At 42.6% G+C, this 19990-nt stretch overlaps 1 protein-coding gene across 1 annotated transcript; it reads right to left on the minus strand.

Moving 5' to 3' along the window:
• Window positions 1-299: 299 nt before the first annotated feature.
• Window positions 300-19653, minus strand: MYL1 (myosin light chain 1). Its single transcript, XM_026122241.2, has 7 exons — window positions 19408-19653; window positions 8137-8164; window positions 4794-4937; window positions 2765-2938; window positions 2156-2233; window positions 1560-1612; window positions 300-671 (listed from the first exon to the last, which is right to left on the minus strand). Exons 1-6 carry the CDS (start codon window positions 19543-19545, stop codon window positions 1584-1586), a joined length of 591 nt encoding a protein of 196 aa, XP_025978026.1. The 5' UTR covers window positions 19546-19653; the 3' UTR covers window positions 300-671; window positions 1560-1583.
• Window positions 19654-19990: the final 337 nt, after the last annotated feature.

A 19990-nucleotide genomic window follows, 5' to 3' on the forward strand; every position in this document is an offset into this window, starting at 1 on the left:
GCTGGTTTTGGGCCAGGCCTGGCGTGCCGCGGGTGTAGCGGGCAGGCGAGCACACGGGAGATGCTGCTCTTGGAGCCATTGACACCAGCTACCTGTTGTCTTTCTCCCAAGAGCAATCAAGTGCTGATTTAGGGAGTAGCTCCCTAATTAACCCTTCTCCCTATCCACAAAGAAATTGCTTTTCATGCAGATTGAGTAGGGTGACTTCCTGAAGAAGATGTTTATATATTTTATTTTCATAAAACTTTATTTTGTGAAATACAATATACAGAGAAAATAAATTAAGTATTGGGCGCTGCTTTGGATACGGTTTGAATAGCTGTAGAGAAAGAAAGACTTTATAGCCCCAAAGTGACCACAGGGATTTATTGACACTTTATTTTTCCAAGGGATTACATAGTTTCATTGGCAAACAACATGGAAAAAGATGCTTGGGAAGGATGGATGGCGGATGGTAGCACTTTGTTCCATCTAGCTTGCCTTAGTGGTTTTTGAAATGAAAGTGTAGTGACCCAGAGGGTGATACGTATGGATGCACTGGTAAAAAGTAGTGGGTTTGGAGGCACATTGTCCAGTCCTGTGTGGTATCTGTGTTGACAGTGACTGACAGAGCAAGAATTTCACTGAGACAAATCTCTGGTGCTGTCTGGTTTTTCCAAATTCAGCTTGTTCTGAGAAGGAATGGGAGAATTAGATTTGAAGTCACTTTACCTGGAGAAATGCTTGCAAAATGACAAATCGAGCCCTTGATTTCTCACTGCTTCCTTTTAAAGCATTTGTTGCATGCAAAGGTTGGAAATGTCCTTCCCAGGTTATTATAAGATAGTTTAAATGGGCCCTTAGACCCACAATATCTTATGTTTATATTTCAAAGACAGCTGCTGCTTTTTTTTTTTTTTTTTTTTTCTTCCTGTGGACAAAATAGCAGCATATCAAGGCTTTTTTTGTTCTACTTGCACAGTATTTCTAGATATGCAGGTATTTCTGAAGTCCTGTTTTGGCCACTGATCGTGACTGTTAGAATACTTTTATTTTCGGATGATTACTTGATTTTGTTTTAGGAACTCTTCTCATAGTTCACGAAGGTGTTCAAGCTACTCTCTGCTTTTCTGTGATCTACAAATCAGAAGGCATTGCTTCAAGATCATTTGTTTGAAAAAAGAAATCAAAGTGCTTATAGGATAAATGTCTTAAGCTGTCAATTTGCATAGCTTAAACTCTAATTTTGCCTTACAACAGAAATCTAGGATAACATTTAAGTTTCAGCATTTTTATGTCCACAGATGAACTGAGCATTTGTCGTGGTCTGGATGTGTTATCTTAGATGAATCCACTAAGCACTGCCTCAGTTTCCACCAGTTCTAGAGCTACGAACAGGATCCAGGAGTCTGGATTCCTGTTTTCTTTGCTCTTGTCCAACAGTCTATTTTGGTTTTATTTGTATTATTGAGGAGATGATACCATGTTGATTTGATAACCTATGTCTGGCCATGAGCAAGTAGAAACTGTTAAGCGTAGCTAGAGGGACAAGATTAAACATGCAAAAGAGAAGGACATACCCCTTGGTATCTGAGGAGGTCCACTTAGACGGACAAGATGTGCTTTACAAATGCTGTGGAAGAATACAGATATGATAGTTAGAAGCAGCGGCATACATTGGTTTGGGAAATACCTTTTAAAAATAAGAGCTGCTCGTGAGCTGAAGTCATTATAAAGACAAATTCCTGATCAGGTTTGATCTAATATACAGTTCTAAGTGTTTAATATTGTACACACCAAATTTTCTCCTTGCCTGGGTGTGATAAGAGTAAATATATGACAAATAAAGCACTTTTCCTAAGCGTTAGCTGTGGCTTAGCTTTCTTCCAACCATTGCAGTTTTTCCACAAAAACTCAGAGTCTAGAGATTTAGGGTTGACAAAAGTAGCCTTCGCTGTTGTGGGTAAATCTAGCCCTTTTAGCGGTATAACCGCAGGCTAAGTGTGTTGCAAATAGCAACAGTCACTTTCATGCATATTATACTTCTTTAGCCTAACTCAGATGCAGCGTTATCTGATTTGCCTGAGAAGCCTCACCATTAAAAGCCAACTGCAAAGGAACTCAGTGAGAGCGCGATGAAGTGTAGGATAAGAGGGTGTTGAACCTTTGTACCTACCCTCGTAGTTGATGCAGCCGTTGGAGTCTTCCTGACCTTTCATCAGTTCGTCTACTTCCTCTTCCGTCATCTTCTCACCTGGAGAATGGGGGGAGCCCAGTTAATTATTATACAGACACTCAACTGAGGCTGAACCCTAGAGATTTTCCAAAAGCGCCCCCCCCCCCCCCCCCGTCTTCCTGGGTTAGTAACAAAAAAGACCTATAACTGACCTGAGCTTTTTTAATTTTAACTTTTCTCAGATGTTCTGCACATGCACATAAACACAGATTTTTGTTACGCTACAAAGTAAAGAAACTGTGGGGCAAATCCTCTATTGTTGTCCATATGCTTTGTGTTACTTGCAGCCTTTTCTCTTTATTCCTCAAGTTACAGGCATTCTTAATACCTAGCCTGAGCTGAGAAACAGTAAAACAAACCTTTTCTTTTGGGCTTCCTACTGTGTTTTTTGTTCACTTTCCCTTTGGATTCCCAGTTTGGAAATCCAGAGTCTTGTCGGGCTTTTTAGCCTCCTACTTCCCTGGATGAGTTAGAACATCCTCTCCCTCTCTCATGTCTTCAGACAGCAGTAATTTTTTTTAAATACTCCCAGAGATGATAATCCCTTACCCAGAGTAGCCAGGACGTGGCGGAGTTCAGCCCCCATGACTGTGCCATTGCCCTCCTTGTCAAAAACACGCAGGCCTTCAACGAAGTCTTCATAGGTACCCTGGTCTTTGTTGTTAGCAGCTGCTTGCAGCATGGGCAGGAACTCTTCAAAAGTAATTTTCTTGGCATTCAGCTCTGGAAAGAAAATACCAGTTATTACCCTACGAGACCCTTCTACTTGTGCTCTCCTGTTGGGTTATTCACCCTGAAACGTGGGAGAGTCTCCCACCTCATTTGCTCACCTTTTTCTAGCATTTATTCTAGCTTCTGCCCCAGGATTTGGCAGTTCACTGCGGAATCTGGATTCTATTTTTCTTATCATGGGAGGTTACATTTTCACATCCATCTGATTTTTCACACCATTGCTCCAGCCCTCTTTTCACACAGTCTTAGATATTTCTGTTTGTGTGCATGTTGTATTTTTCTTTCAGAAATGAAACTTGCTATATGAGTTCATCTCTGAAAGGATAATGTTCTGGGAGTGGAGCTGCAGCATACAACACAATAGAAATCTGGAACCTCAAACAGTGAGAAAAGGTGACCAGAGAGGGGTGTTTAGACTTAGGCAAGCCCCAGGAGTTGCCTACATCATGTTACTAACCTCTTAAGGTTTCAAAGTGGCTGTTAGTTTGGGGATGGAGAAAAGATGGCTAAAAATCACTGTAACCTTCTTTGTGATCTTTGATCTTTCCTTATAAAGAGCAGGGCAGAGCACTTTTCCCTCTGTCTCAATTAATAAGAAAAGAAAAGCTGAAACCAGTTCACTGTATGCTATAAGGCCATATTATGAGCTGGAGTAAACCGAACCTCGATAGCATGAGTGGTGTTTAACTAATATCGAGGGCAGTATTCTGCAAAGAGAGGTTCTGTTGCTTTGAACTTACTCTCTTCCTCCAGCCGCGACAGCTTGGTCTCAAGTTTTGTTTTCTTTTACAAATTAGTTTTCCTATTTTGCAGGCTTTCTTGAACCTGGTAGCAGAGATTATTAGCTTAAAAATAGACTTGCTAAAAATAGGAGTGTCCACTCAGCACATGTGTTCAAATTCACTATTACCCCTGATCAGTGTGCAAGTCCAAGGGCTCACAAGCTTAGTGTGTTTAACACCTTTGTCTTCACGACCCAGAGGTGCTAATCCCCAGGGAGGCTTTCCCCAATTAGCTTTCATTGGAGCCAGGCCGCCAAATAAAGGGATCACTTTTTTTCCCTTAGATCTTTGCAAAGAGCAACCTTTAGCTGGGCAGATATAAAATGTGACAGATGAAAACATAGGAGAGATTTTTGAATATATATAATTATTATAGAAGTGGTTTTACTACTAGCTGTACAAAAATCACTGTCGGGTGTTGCTGTAGTCACTTAAAGGGCTGGGATGGTCTCACCTCTGTTAGTCCTTTACTTAGCGCTTCCCACTAGTGCAAATGCTTGACTTAGGTTCTCTGAATGGTCCCTCAGAAGACCCTCTGCCCCACGGGAGGGTTTGGATGTAACTTAGCCCGTCTTAGTATGGTCCTGCATGGTTGAAATCAGGATCAGCTGCAGATAGGTCCTTGTTAAAAGGAGGCTACCATGGTATCTACCATTTCTTTTCCCTCTGGGAGGGGAGGAAGGGAAACAGAAAATGACAGCTAATAAAGGGCTAACATATGCCTCAGCACGTCTGGGTTTGTAGCTGTTTTAAGCAGACCACCGCAGGCAGTGGAAATACACTGGTGGGTTTCCAGTCTCGGAGCGTGTCTAGGCTTGTGCACAGGAAAGGCCTCAAGAGGGGAGAGCATCAGCTGTTAGAAGTGGACCTACAGCTCCTCAGCGGCGGCTGAGGCACAGATGGATCCATGAGCTGTGTGAGCGTGTGTTATACCTACACCAAGCTGACGCCAAAATGATCTCTATTTTCCCTGTATGCCTGCTGGGGAGATTGTCGTGCTCCCCTAAGAGTGAGAGTTCCTCTCCCTCCTACTGTGGCCACGGGAGAAGCTGTAGGGTAGTTACCCTCTTTGCTGGGGTTGCCCAGGATCTTGTTGATCTCAGCGTTTGTAGGGTTCTGCCCCAGCGCGCGGATGATATCGCCAACCTGGCTCAGGGTGATCTTGGCATCGCCAGTCCTGTCAAAGAGGAGGAAGGCCTCCTTGAAGTCTGCAAGGAAAGAGCACGAGTTAAATCAAGCCAGGCAGCTCTGCATTGACGAGTTGTATTGACAAAGATGCGAGCCTGTTGTCTGCTGGCATCCTTCCACCAGCTCTGGGGGAGTTAGCCAGCAGAATCTTTGGCCCATGATTCCAAGAAAAACACCTCCCCTCTGACATTTTGGTTTCACTATTTTTAAACTTTTATATCTACCTTTCCTATCTTTCCTGACTCTGATAGCTATCAATAGCTTTGTAATTGATCCCGTAGTTATTTCAAGCACCGAGGAAGATAAGCTTGCTGCAAATGCTGCCATTTAAGAACAGGTTTCTTTACATGGCATAGCAGCAGAAGGTGAAAATGTTCTTGAATAATCTACTCCATTTTATTTCACCATGGGACTGAGACCCTTCCGTAAAAGTATCTAGCAGTGCAAAGCATCTGCCCGCTTTGGGTCCTGTCTGCAGTCCCAGTGTCTCAGCTACACGGTATTAATCAGAAACTTAAAGGTGGATTTCAAATGCTCCTGCATTTACTGTTCCTTAAAGTTGCCTTCTAATGACATTTTTACTCGTGTTTATTTTCTCTTGTCTGCCCTTTGTGATCTGTCTCTGCTTCTTAAAGATTCCTGAAGATCCAGCTTTTCCAGTGGCAACACTTTTGTGGTGCCTTATTCCAGTGTATTCCCATTAAATAAATTTTGAGACTCTACTTCTTCCAGTGCCCCCAAGTGATTATCATTCATTTATTTTCCCCTTTGGTGCAGAGCAAGGACTTGAGGTACTGATACTTCTACAAAAATCAGTGCAGGTAATCACCTTCATCACTTTGCCAGTCTTCATCTTCAGCTGCAAAGCTCCATGTTAATCATCTTACTATATTTTTTCAATCTTTTAGAAGTATTTGTTGCAGTAAGTAAAGAAATATGTAAAAAGTCAAAGAGTTTAACTAAAAGGCTTTCTTTGACTTTTATAGGTCGAGGGCAGCTTGGTCTATGCTATTGATCTCTTCTGCACTGCAACGTCTGACCATGCTGTGTTTTAACTCCAAGAAAACCAAGTGAAATATCTTTCTCTCTATCTGCTTAGGTGATCTAAAGGGCGCTGTGACCAAGCGAGGCTTTGCATTTTGCAGCATGTGTAGGTGGAATGTTCTTTTTGCCTTGGGGCCAGTTTAAGAGTAATAGGCTACATCTCTAATTATGTCTTTATTCATCTTATGCTGGAGACATAAGAAATGGAGGTATTTAGGTTCTTGCTTTAGCTATCCATGTACCGCCTCACTGGAGGAGTTGCTGGCACCCAGTAAAACTGCTGATACAGGATGTAGGCCTGCTAGGCTGTAATCTAATACGTCTGAAACTAATCCCCTTACTGTCTGATGTGCGAGACCTATAACCCTTTACTGCTAACACTCTCCCCTTACAGCTTTTATTGCCGACTGTAAAATCGAGGCCTTTTGGACCTGCGTGGAGCTTCCCCTTACAATCTATCAGCTTCATATTGGCTCCTGCCCTAGCAGCTGAGGTCGATGGAGCTGTGCTGATTTATGCCACGTGATCCAATCTTTCGTCTGGTTTGTGAACGACGTTTAGCTACAGCTAAGTGTAAAACAATGCCAGTTTGTTATTAGCAAAACCATCAGGAGAGTTTCTCTATTTTGTAAATCCCACGAAGTTTTATGTTCGTTGGGTTATGAACAGAGCTCCCTGGTTCAGAGAAAAGGGCCCGATTTTATCTTTGTCTCTCAGGTATGCATTTCACTGCAATACATCTTTGCTGATTTTCAGTTTATACCTCTGCTGAAATAAGCATGTCTAAAATCTGTCTCTGAACAGGGTTATGCCCAGCTGTTGGTGTGTCTGCGTCTGTGGACGGAAATAGCTATAGAGGGTGGAGCATCAATGTTTCAGGGAAATCCTCCTTTTCTCAAATGGCTTTTAATTGCTCCCCTACTTGGTTGGGTCATCACAGCATTACAGCAGCTGGATGACCTGAAATATGGAAGGAAGCTGAAAAAAATCTGTTGCTTTGTTATATATGCCAGTAGCTTTGAATTGATGGCATTTTTCCATAATCCCTCCCAACTCTTTTGTAAAGTTTTAGAATTACAAAGTGAGGATGAGTCCAAATAATTTCCTTTGTGATCAGGAGTGTTTGGACTGGAGGAAGAAGCACATTTACAGCACTGTACCCCTCCCTGTTGCTTTTGATGGTTATGATGGTGTAACCTAGAGCAGGATCGTGTTCAGGAAGTTCAGGGCTCTCTGTTAAGATATACTTCTAACTATTTTTCTGCCGCTGAATTTTTTAAGGAAATCCTTGTATTTTTCCTTCTAAATACTTCGTTCATGGTTGGGGAGTCTACTATATTTGAGTTTTGTTTTTGTTTTTTAAATACCTGTGTTACTTACTATAACCCAAATGCATCTATGAAGATATTAAAACACTTGGGCATAGATTTCTAAGGCTTCAGTAGTGATTTTTTTTTTTTTTTTTTAATGTCCAAACTTTTAATCAGGCCTGTCTAGCAGATTGAGGGGTGAAAAAAAAATCTGGAACTTGCTGGTGACTTGCTGCAAAGCAGGAAATACAGCATGGTGCTTTAGAATCACAGCATATCCAGACTGATACGTTATATGCAACAATTTACGTGAGTCATTTATCTGCCATCTATTTCCATGTTTCATAAACATATTTACAGTAAAACAGCCTCTCTTCTCCCCTTTCCACAACACCTTCTGGCAAAATTAACAAGCAGATCTTCGGTGAAACCTCTTAAACCTTCTGTTCGTGTAAAATTGCAATGTCACTACAGTTAGGTTAAATTTTCTGCTACCTCCCTCCTTCTGTTGTCCTTCCTCTGCTTATCTCCCTTGCGATTTTAAAGAACAAGACCCATTTTCATCATCCTTTAGAACAGTCGTTACATGAACACAGCTGAAAAATATTCAGCTGGTAGAGCTGGTAATACCGACCTGTTCCCTCTTCATACCATTGCATGAACTTATCAGCTCAGGCAGCACATAAACACTCAGATAAATTACATGGGAATCTAAGGTCAGATTCTCATTCAGTGCAAGTCAGCACAGCACCTTGGAAGGCAGCTAAAGTCCTAGGTCCTCTCTTTGTAAAGGTTAAACCTCCAGCTCGTAGCTCCTATTTGAACCCATGTACATGTAAAACACATTGGCCGTCTTGTAACTTACCATCCTGTTGCTCCTTGGAGAACTCGATCTGTTGGAAGGAAATCAATCACAAAAAATAGCTTAAGAAGGGGGGGCTAGGGGAAAACCTGTTTGTTTTTAAAGCATCCAGCTCAATCTGTAAGTCATCTTCCAAAGCAGTAGAAATGTGGCCTCTCAGATGTGCAGAAGTAATTCAGATACCGACAGAGCTGTTAAGACTAGTGAATATTTAGCATTCAGTAGATGTTACGTTTTTCCCACCATTAAAGTTTAATTTTTATTTCACTTACCATTAATTTGGTCAGGAGTGAAGGACTGCAGTTGGGAAGAAAAAAGAGAAAAAAAGAGAACTAGTACTGCTGAAAATGCACTGAGAGAAAGCAAATAGCACACGGTAGCCGAGCGCTCTGGCATCTCTGTCTTGCCTGATGCAATTAGGCCATGGCAACCTAAACTAACAACCTGCCTTGTAAAAATGTATCACCAGATCTGTTTTTAAAGATGTTGATGAAATCTGCATCCCAGGGAAAGCTAGTTTTGTGCTTTAAGCAACACAAATCTTAAGTCTCTTAACTAACAAAGAAACTGTTAATGTACAATCAGGTCATTTACTGCTTTAATATAGACCCATTTTATTAAGATCCTTTGAAGTAATATTGCTTAGCAAGCAGCTTTTTACATTAGCATAGAAAATAAACCCATCCATTAAAGTCTGTTTCAAATTAGTTTTTGACAGTACCTTGTTTCATAAACTACTAAATTATGATATTTTATTATACAAAAATATTGCTATTTTCCCTTGCAACTTTAGCAGGTCTCATCAGATAAAAAATGCTTAGCAGATAGCTCTAGCAAATTGTAAGTATCTTGCCTGAAGCTACAGGAACCACAGTTCTACCACTGCCTAGCGCAGAACTTCAGGCGAACTGGACAGCCCAACACAGTCCATTACGTTTGTTTGGCTTTCCTTCCTCAAACCAAACTGTTTTCTTCTGGCCTATCTCTCCCCCTAGAACTAACTCAAGCAAGAAGCTGGATTTACTCAGGTAAAACATGCTGGCTCACTGCTAAACATTAGCTTTCCGATGGACCCACCATGATTGAGAGTTGGAAAAGTAGAGCAGCAGACGGGCAGGAGGGATTAGCTGAGGTCTCTGAGAGTGGTCCTGCTTTCCTGGCCTTTCTTCTTCTTATTTATGTGGAGGTGCTGACGACATTGCCTAGATTAGGTGTCAGAAGGAAACCGCCACTCCCCTTGGCGAGTTCTTTAGCTTTCTTAGGGCAAAGTGACAGAAGGCTCCATGTCTTGATGGACATTCTACGATGACTATTTTTAGGAGGCCCGAGAGAGGCAGGGAGTGTCAAGCAGCGGTAAGTTTGAGTCATGTCAGCAATTTCTGGGTCTGTACCATCAAGAGGGGATATTCCTTATCTAGACCTACCAAGACTTCCTTATAGGGAGGGCTCCTCTTTCTCCTATAAGCTATAAAGTCAGCGAATGAGGAGTGCTGGGGACAAGAAGTCCCATGCGTTTGCCCAGCTGGCTGGCTTTCCAATGGCTGGCTGGTTGCGTGTTGTTAGGTGCAGCTGGATGGCAAGCTCCGGGCTTGTTTCAAAGCCCACAAAATTGTGCCTCTGCTGGGCTTTGCTCAGCCCCTTAGTTGGATAACATATTGCTCAACGTTAGCTCAGTGATGCTGCGGCTTGTCTGCCCTGGTGCAGCCTAGGTGTTGGTGCTGAGCAGAAGATTCGCGTGCTGACATGGGTGGTGTCCGACTGGGGAGCTCTTCTGCACTGGTCACGTTTTCCAGATTTTTAACATTTTTTCGGGAGAAGTTATCTATGTGTTTTGGAACCAGCTGCATTTCTAGACTTGCAACCGATGTGGAGATGTACCCGGCAGGGCAGTAGGAAATCTATTTTGGCAGTAGCCTGCACTCCGTGGGACCCCTTCCTTATAGGGCTGGCATTAAACAGGGCAGCAGTGCTTCGGAGCTCACTGGTGTGGTGAGAGGGGGAGGAGTTGCATCGCAGAATTGAAGATGTTTTTCTGATGTAGGCATGAAGGAAAAACGATGATAGAGGCAGGGACCCCAAAAGCTTTGTAAAGTGGATGAACACCTTGTAGCAGTGGGGAAGGAGGGGGCTTGCTTTTCAGGTTGCAGAGCAGAGGCGTTGTGGTGGGCTTCCAAGTGAGGAGTTTCCAGATACGTCGCAGGAGGGAGAAGCTGCAGTTTGTTCAGTAGCTAAGGCCTAGTCCCGATGCTGAGCATCCTCCGACCCCAGACCACATCTCCAAATTCACTCTATGAGATGTTGCGAAAGGATGTGAAAACTTTCCTGCAAACTTTTCCCTCTCCCTGTCACCTCACCTAGGTCAAGAGGGTTGTGCAGCCGGGGTGGGCATGATGGAGGGACAGATACAGACTCTGTCGCAAATTCAAATCCAGGCTCTCTCTAATTTCTATTGATTTCCTTTGTTGCACACGCTCCTTTCCTGATTCTTCAGTGATAAAATGTGATTAATAAGAATTATTTCTGCTGTAGCACAGTTAGGTACCCTGAAGATAAGTATAACCTTTCTGAACATCTGACTATTCTCAGTATATTGAGGGCTCTGAAAGAAAGAATCAAAACCAAACAGACCTTATTTTTTTTTTTTTTAAACTGAACAATCAAAATAGGTCAAAATATTTAGTTAGGCTAGTGTTTTTAACCTGCTCCCTCCCCTTCTAAAAACTAAAGATACAATTAAAGAGAAATCTCTAAGCAAGTCATTTTGGCTGAAAAATATTTTGTTAAAACAGATTCTTTGTGCTTTGGAGGAATATCTGGAAAACATACTAAGCGTGAAAATCCTACACAGCCTTCACTTCTGGTTGTTCTGTTATCTGTAATTTGTTGGCAGTTGGGAACAGGGACATATTCAGGAAAGAGTGTAGCTATGTCCAAGTTGGGTTGCATAGAAAAGGGGGCTGATGCTTTTGTCTGCATTAGCCACTGTAGGTTAAACAGTGCAGAGCCCCTGGTTAACACTAGCTGAGATCGAAGCTCGGGCAGTGAGAGAGCTAGTGTAGAACATGACTGTCTGTCCCAGTGCATCAACAGAGGAGCTCCCTAAAGGCTTTGGCAGAGCTGAAATGTTGCCTGGGTCTGTGCAGTACGTTGCCTTTTGTGGAATTTCCCTTTTGCTCTCGGCCTCTCGCTCTGCTGCTGGCAACTGGAAGATGTTTCCCTGAAAATGAGATTTAAAAAGAAAAGCTTTTCTTTTTTTTTTTTTCTTTTTTTCTCAAGGAAATGTTGGATTGATTCTCTAGAACACTTTTTCTCACTTTCAGATCAGCATTATGGTTGGTTAAAACAAAATCCATCCCAAAAGATTTCAGATGCTTATTAGGAAATGTTTGGGGACAGATTTGTTTTGGACATAGAAAACTGATTTCTAGATTAGCCAGCTGGCTTGGATGGACTATCAAGTACATAGAAGCTGAGAGAGGTCTCCGTCTAAGCCGATTGAACTCCTGATAGTGTGGGACTTTAGCCCAGATTTTACGTAAGAAAATACTGGTGAACTACAGCAGCCCTTCATTTTATTGCTGACTCTTGAATAAAAGTGCCCTGGGCAGAATTTTGCTGTGGAGGAATATTCTAGCATGGACACGCTGCGTACTCACGCATTAAGAATCACTTTGCTCTAAATCAGCAGAGTCTGTTACAGGCTTAAAATGCTATTCTCTTTGCGTAAGGGCACCTACAGATGGCCTCAGGATACAAAATATTTTGAGTGCTCCTTTCAAAAATTAAGAGCCTAATTAGGCAGGAACATTTTACAGTGGATCTGACCTTTATTCTGATCCCGACAATGTTCTCTCTGTTGTCAGAAAGCGATGCTTCTGGGGGCATTACAGAAGAATGAAAACTTAAAACTTCAGGAATTTGAGTTAAAAAAAAAAAAAGGAAAAAACAAAAACAACAAAAAACAAGCAGAAAGAATAAAAGGTTGAAGGAACTGCAATACATAGAAAGACCAGAAGGACCTGGATTTCTCTAATTTAACTCAGTGCTGATTAATGCACTAATTATTATCCAGAAGGATCTTTACACCAAAGAAAAGGTTTTAAAAGGTTAAGGGTTTTCCCTGTATTATTTGCAACCACCTTATATCTCACTCATTGCTAGAGGCATTTTGACCAGATCCCAGCTGTATAGGATATGTGTATGGGGGGGTTGAACGCACCTTTTAATCAGCAGGTGAGCATAAGATCCAATCCACAGGAATGTTTATTTCCAAACCTTTATCCAAGTTCCTAACTTTCCACCAGATCACCAGCTCCTGGGTGGCTGGATCGAGACCTTTGCTGCGCCGTGCTGCGCGCCTGTTGAGGTTGGTGGGCGCTGGGGCTGAAGTAGAGCCTTGCTGAGCGACTGTCGCTCTGCGCTCACGGTAACTGTGTAAAGGTCTGGGCAGGGTGAAAAGCCCTGGGAAAAGAGGCTGCTGGTAGCTAAAGTTGCTCTACCTGCTTGTTCCCTTTTGGGTGAATTATAGAGGGGAGAATCATCTCTGTTAGGATTTGATTACAGAACCTCCGGATATTTCAAAGTACTTTCTCCATAAAAGAGACTGAGAACATACTGGATGTCTCAGAGAAAATCAGAGGGGAGAAAATTAGAGAAACCCTTGGGACTCTTAAATAATCAATCTCCTATACAGGATGACTTTTTTTTTTTTTTCCTCTTGGTAGCGATCAGCTTGGTTGTGCCTACAGCAGTTCATACGATATCTGCTTGCCATTAATGTCTGATCCTTGATTAATATAGCTGCACATATTTTCTAGTAGGCATCATCAAGTACAGGATTACACAGCTCTCAAACACCTCTGAAAAGCGGGCTGTCGTTCTGCGGTCCCTCACCCTCGTTTGATAGCTCTGTGATCAAGGCCATGGATCACGGAGGGGCTATTTCTCATTTAGGGAAGAGTCAAACTCGTGGATTTAATCTTATGTCTTTTATGGGGCAAAGAAATATTAGGAGTAGATGAGCTCTCAAGAAACAGAGCTCCATTTTTGGAATGAAACTGCCTGGGAATGCAGTAGAAAGAATAAGAACAAGCACCACTAATATGAGAAAGAATTGTGTGAGATACCATCAGGGTTGGAAGAATAGTTTAAAACCTCTTAATTTAATGAACTAAACCATGGATGAATTCGTATTTTTTTTCCCCAACTGCTCTATGTAACTTTACAGTTTGTTTACTTTAAGTTTGTAACTTTGCAATTACCGTACAGTTGCACAAAAACTTTTGGATGAGCCTCGCCAACTCGATTAATGAATGTGCCCTTCTAAAATGTCTGGGAGTGAAACATACTCTGGCTGCGCCGCTGATCGTACCATTTTGCACAGACTTCATTGGCTTCATAGGGAGAAGTGGCATTCGGTTGGGCTCACTTGTAAAAATGTCCCTTTTTCTAATTGCATTTGGCTTTGCATGCATGTGTGTAATCAAGAGGATGTGTGGAGGAAATGTGCGGCTTTGGAGTTTTACTCAATCTCAAAGGGATCTGTTGTTTTAACATGCCTCCCAGTGGCCATGTTAGAGTATTAACGTTATTTAAACTATTGCAGCTTGACCTTTAAGTGCTATGCAATAAGGCAGCCAATGGAAAGTGCTTTTTGGCAATACGTGTAAGATGTAAGAAAGCCTCAAGGAAGCAGGAGCAAATTTCCAGCTATGGTCGTCTCATATCTCCTTACAGGCAACTTCTTTCTTTACTTGTCACAGGCTAAATTGGTCACCTTCTTTATACCTTACATAAGATGAATTCAAATATCTTGTTGCTATCCCTCTGTGTTCCTAGAGGTTTAAAAGAGTATTTTAGAAATATTTCAGACTTGTTTCGATTTTTTGAGGGGAGGAAGGCTCCCCCCTGCTACTGCTGCTAACACTAGAAATTAGTTTAAGTGAGCTTTTGAAATGTTACTCTTGGTGTAATTTGCTTTAGCTTCTATTATTTCTACCAAAATTTTTCACTGCTCAGACCCTCCAAAGGCTATAGGTACCTTCTTTTAAATGCTGCCAAAGCCGTGAATTACTAAGGATGGATCTTAGTATACATCAATTTTTAGGCTAGCAAATGTTAGAAAAAATATCTGCTGATATGTGAATAATTTCTACTTCAGAAGGACTCCTTGCTTAGTAACACATTAGGAAAGAAGGAGGTAAAGCTGTTCTGAAAATTTTTCTGTAAAAAAAGACGTTTCTGACAAAAAGTGGGGGTTTTCTATGCATTTTGGTTTTTTCATTTGTTCTTTTTCCTTCTGGTTTTCCCAAAGAGATGTCTCGGTGCGTAGCTGAGTGTGATGTCCGCATTACCTGCCCTGGGACGCCTTTGTGCTGCGCCTCGGCTACGCGGTGACTTGGTATCTGCCCGCAATTGCAAGCTGGCCCCGGTGAAGGCGGCATGGCTGGCGGGGGCAAGGGATTTGCCGAGGGCTGTTCTGCTCCGGGTGGATCCTGAGTGCTGCGGTGTCTCAGGGGTCAAAGTTGGAGCAGGAAGCTCATCTGGATGGTGTCAGGTGCTTTTACATTTCTGAAGACTAAGTCATATTTGCATTTGCCCCCTTTGAGCTTGAGGGGCACTTGGGACTAGTGACCTTGCCCAACGGGTATATACGTCCTAGGGAATCATTCTGGAGTCCTCACTGGGTTTGGATCAGGCACAATCTGAAGGCCTGGGGCAAACGTTTCAGCCAAAACCTTATCAGTTTCTAAGAAAGCCCATAGAGATATGATTGAAGCTACTGTTAGCATTCCTGTTCTCCTTCTACCACATCAAAAGTAGTTTGTCTGCAGCATGATCTCTCTCACAGCGCTTCAGCTGACATTTGCAGTCCCACTTGCCCTCCAGCCAGAAGCTTTCTGTCAGTGCATTTAGCGAGTTTACCTCTCTCTGGTTATATCCAATGCAATTTCTGTTCAGAGATGACCTACTTGAGTGGTGAGCGCAATAAGAATTAAGGACACTTGGAGAAACAGTTTTATACTGTCTTAAGAGCTCTGCATTTAAAAAGAAAATGATCACACGTGTTGGTTTCCATGCAGCAGGCTTTGTCATGCATCACACAGTTAAGCAAGGGCTTAGTAAGTCTTTGATAGATAGTTATGATTTTTATTTTATTTTATTTTCCCTGAAGATGCAGGTAATTTATTATCTGCAATTGAGCATTGCATAACTGGGCTCCAGTCCTGGGATTTCAGTCCTGAAAATGCTGGTATGGGAAGCACTCTATGCAGTGAGCATCACTTACAGCATGGATAGCTGTGAGAGCCTGATTGCTTTGCATTGCTAGAGTCACGCAGGTGTATCTTTTGAGCAAAGGGTCTGGTGTGATATCAGATCGGGGTGCTATGGTTTTAGCATCTCCAGCACCCAGGTCCCAAAGCTTTGCAGTCAGTGGGACTAGATTGGGTTTGGTCCCATGACTGGTTGTATGTGCTGGGAAGTGCCCTTAGATTTCTAACCAAAAAACAGTATGCTCTTCACATCGGCGATACAGTTTGAGTTAAACACAAGGAAGCATGGACAATATGAAGTTTATGCATTCCCCACTGCCTTAGTTGTCCCATCCCAATTACTGCAGCTAGAGACCTGTAACAGTGCTGGCCATCGGCTGGAAGTTTCTTCTCTCTGCAGCGTGTGCGTGAGAAGGAAGTTGACCGAACGGATGAGCTGCCTTTTGGGGACTGTCCTCGGCTACCATCTTAAGTACAAAACTCCTGGGGGCTCTTAAGAAATTAACCCAGATGGTCTTTCCTCTCAAATGTGGTCCGTTCCTGTTGTAGTCCATGTGGTAACTCTCAGACATGTCCGATTTAAATTATTAACCTCTATACCTAACATTCAAATCCAGGGCATACTAGTAATAAAGAAAACTGAAACTAAAAATTCAGCCTCAAAAGACCTGTGCAAAGCAGATTTCTGAGTTTTACGTTTTCTGAGTAGAGGGGAAAAAAAGGGCCTCTATACTTCCCTGTCAAAAGAAAACCACTCTCCTTCTCCCAGTCTATGCCTTGACTGTTTGCGGGGCTGTTGTACTATAGCCAAAGGTGAGCTGAGAAAGGGCAGAGTGTAGAGTCTCGCCTCTAGCAGGGCTCACTTTTCCTGTTAATCAGTTTTGTAGCCAATAGGTGGTGCTCAAAAATAGCAAATCCCCTACTGGCTGCTACTAGCACTAGCAAACCGCCAACTATTCGTTTTAAATGGGTCAGTCTAAGGTGAAGAAGGAACAGTCTCTATTAGCAAATGGGGTGAAAGGCCTGTTACCGCTTCTGAAGGTGACTGGCGATTTTGGGGGTGCCTGCATTTAAAAGCACCCAAACTGAGACCTCTTAAAAATAGGCCTGACTTTCAAAGTGTGCACCCCAAAAGGCTTTGAAAACCAGATTCCCTGAAGATGTGCAGGGCATCTAAGAGTAACCCAAAAGGAAACTATATATGAAAACCATTTTCTTAAGTTTTTGTTTTGGAGAATCTTGTAATCCCTGATGACAATTTAAAACAAAGCACACTGCCAATATTGGCTTACTTGGAGTAAATAAACCCTTATGAGATAATTCTGTGCTTACCAGCTCTGGTCATAACAGTTAGGAGGAGCGTAGATGTCCTTTTATGAAAGCTGGGAAAGCCTTTTAATATGAGCTCCTGTTGTGTGGCTCCCCAGATTGCTGTGAGCAGCACAATCTGGCGTTCCCAGTAACCCCTCTTTAGTGGCGAGCTTCGGCATGGCCACTAATTCCTCTGAGGAGCGGAGGGGAGGCTACTTGATGCTGTTCAGCATGCTGCAGGCTTTGACTCCACTCCTGATAGTCTGTGCAAAGAGCACCGTGGCAGGATCATTTACTGAGAGTCCAGGTGGAAAGCCTAGCTTTTTAAGTACTCTCCACCTCCAGAGTTTCATTGGAAATGATACCATGTCTTTTCCTGTGCTGATGCTTCACTGGTTAACTGGAAGGATTGGTTAATGCTAGTGAAGAGACTAGACTAAAATTCAGAAAATGTGAGTTGGATTCCTGACTCTGCTGCATACATCTCCCAGGCAAGTCGTTTATAAGAAGGCATTATTTCCCTTCATTGCCTGAGCTCTCAAAGGGTGAAGTTTGGTAACCCAGGACTGGTTGGGACCTTGGGAGGTCATCCAGTCCATACCCTCTGCTCCGAGGCAGGATCAACCATGTCATGATCGTTCCTGATTTCTTCTCAAAGAGCTCCATGTTCAAGACACCACAGTGTGCCTGGGCAGGCTATGACCACTGTGGGGGCTTGGGTGAGAGGGGAAGGTCAGGGCATGGAGGGGATATTTGTCACCCTCGCATGCAGCATGGGTTTCTGCATCACATTATGGTCACGGCTGTAGAGTTGTGTTGCGTGGCTGGGTACCCGTATTGCCCTGTGGTTCTGTATCCTCATTCACGCTGCTCTTATCTTTACTCATTTGCAAGTAGGAATAGTGACGCTTACGTGCTGTCACTAGTGCTAAAAGAGTAGTTTGTTCCTGCTAGTTCCCCCCCCTTTGAAGAGAAAATATTGTGTCTGATATTATCTTTTGAGAGAAAGAGAGAATTTAAGCAGACTATCTTCTTTTATCAGTCTGAATATGACAAAACCCAGATTCTTCTCTCTTTGTTACCAGTATATATCTCCTGCTGTAACAGAGAACTGTCTGGCTCGTACTGAACTGCAGAGATGCCTCAGACTACAGCCTGCCATTTTTTAACTGGTGATACACTATTAAGTCTATTTATGTAAAGATAGATTAGCTAGGATCACTGGAGTTGAAAATTCTATTTTCTCCTAATGAACTGGACAAAGAGAGCCATCAAATCATATTAAATTATTTAGTAGAAAATCTAGTTTGCATCCCCTCATCTCTGGAGATGAGTGAAATGTGAGGTCTAATCTAATTTTCAGACAGTATTCTCAAAAGCAGTTGACTGTCTGCATAGCCTTTATTATGATTATTCTAAATATTTCAAAATGTATTTCTTCTGGTTTTGCTTTGCCAGTGAGTTCAGATTCGGTCTTACTGGAAACTACATACTGGTTCAGCAAAATACTGGCTTATTGGAACCGGCTGGGAAAACTAAAGAAAACTTCAAGAAATTTAACTAAACGGGTCATAATCCTGGGACTATATGAATAACAGTGTATTTATTAAGGTAACTTTACCAGAATTCATCCTGAGATTAAAATGAGTAGGTCCTGTTAGGAGTCTCTGTACTCCTTCTTTTCTCCATAATAGGCATGATTCCTTATGTAGAATTTTGTAAACTGGTACTGGGACCAATCAGCTTGTCAGGTAGGTGGAGAATAACTATTTATAGTCAGAGCCACAGGACTAGGTTTGCCTCTTCGTCGCTTTATCTACTTCACCTCCCACTGCTCTTTCCTAAGTAAAGAATTTGGTGGCGTGGAGGAGTTCTCTTCCGAGTGTCGAGGCAACAATTAATGATGCTGATTGGCAAGATGAGTTCAAATGAAAGTGCCAGCAGAGGGAAACCTCCAAAAGACTTTTCCTCTTTGCAGCAACTTGCAAGTTATGAGCAAATACATAAGGGGAGAGGAAATCACCTGAAATAGTTCCATATGTGGCTCCAGCTCATGTTCTGAATCAGTGTTTGTTGTATGATGAAAATGGTAGTGGGGGGGGAAAAGATGAAACTGCCAAATCCCTCTTCATATTCCTCTGGGGTATTTTTGGGTTTCTGCTTTTAAAGGTAAGTGATACTGCTTTCAAAGCACATGACCAAGAGGTCATCACATGTTTGCATAAAATTTGGAAAGGAATTAGAGAGGAAACTGCAAAACAATGTATGATTTTAATACAGCACTACAGGAGAGCATTGCATTTCAAGTTTCAGTAACCCTTTCCAGTCCTCATGCATCTGCTTTAGTTTTTTTGGCAGAACTTTTAAATTCAGCTTTACCAAATGGGTTAGACTGATCTGATTTGGTCACAAGTTCTGAGGGCCACCCTCAAATATTTTGGAAATCACCAGGCTTTACTCTTGTGTTAAATCATGCGCCATGCCTTACACACCTCCAGCTACTTAAACAATCAAAAGCTCAGCCAGATCAAGAAATCCTTTGATTGAGGTTACTCATTCATTTCACTGCAGTCCCCAAACTGGAACCAAACACACACAACGTTTCACCGCAGGTTTCAGCAGGGACTCTGCTAACTTCCCCGTTTGAGAGCACTTTGGGTCAGTGATCAGCACACGTTCATCCATTTACCTTGATGCTCTTGAGATCAATTGCTGGTTCTTTGGGTTTAGCTGGTGCAGGCGCTGGTGCAGGCGCTGGTGCGGGTGCTGGCGCGGGCGCTGGTGCTGCAGCTGCTGCAGGTTTCTTTACGTCCTTCTTTGGTGCCATTTTGTTTAGTTTAAATTTGAAAGTAAAGTTGCCCCCCAAAAAACTTTAGAAAACCCTTAAAAGTGATTCCTGGGAGAGGAGCAATGGTCAGAATGATCTACAGCCTGTGCCTTGGAGGTGGACCCAATGTCTTGGACTCTATAAGGGCATATATATATTTCGCTTAGTGCCTCGTTCAGTCCTGACACATGCAGCTGGATTGGACAGTTTGCTAATCAAGGGGGATGTCATTCCAGCTCAGGCTATAAATGGAATATGAGAGTTCAGGGCTTCATGAGATCAAGGGACTTCAGTGGCTTTCCCCTCCTCCCCCTTTAAAAACCCCAACCACCTCCCCTGCCTTTTTTATGCATGAGAAGGAGAGGGAAATATGACAAACCCAGTTTCAGATATTCCGTTGACACTCTGACGTGGATTGAACAGCACTTTTTCTCAGCAGAATTTT

Source organism: Dromaius novaehollandiae, chromosome 7 (genome assembly GCF_036370855.1).
Source record: "Dromaius novaehollandiae isolate bDroNov1 chromosome 7, bDroNov1.hap1, whole genome shotgun sequence".
Taxonomy (NCBI): domain Eukaryota; kingdom Metazoa; phylum Chordata; class Aves; order Casuariiformes; family Dromaiidae; genus Dromaius; species Dromaius novaehollandiae.

What these genes read in the sequence shown, in the direction of transcription:
- MYL1 (XM_026122241.2), bottom strand. Translation starts at nt 19,545, where the DNA reads ATGGCACCAAAGAAGGACGTAAAGAAACCTGCAGCAGCTGCAGCACCA. An exon ending in TTGATCTCAAGAGCATCAAG is followed by an intron (nt 8,165 to 19,407) that starts GTAAATGGATGA and finishes TCCTTCCAACAG; the next exon opens with ATCGAGTTCTCCAAGGAGCA. An exon ending in CCACGTCCTGGCTACTCTGG is followed by an intron (nt 2,234 to 2,764) that starts GTAAGGGATTAT and finishes CCCATTCTCCAG; the next exon opens with GTGAGAAGATGACGGAAGAG.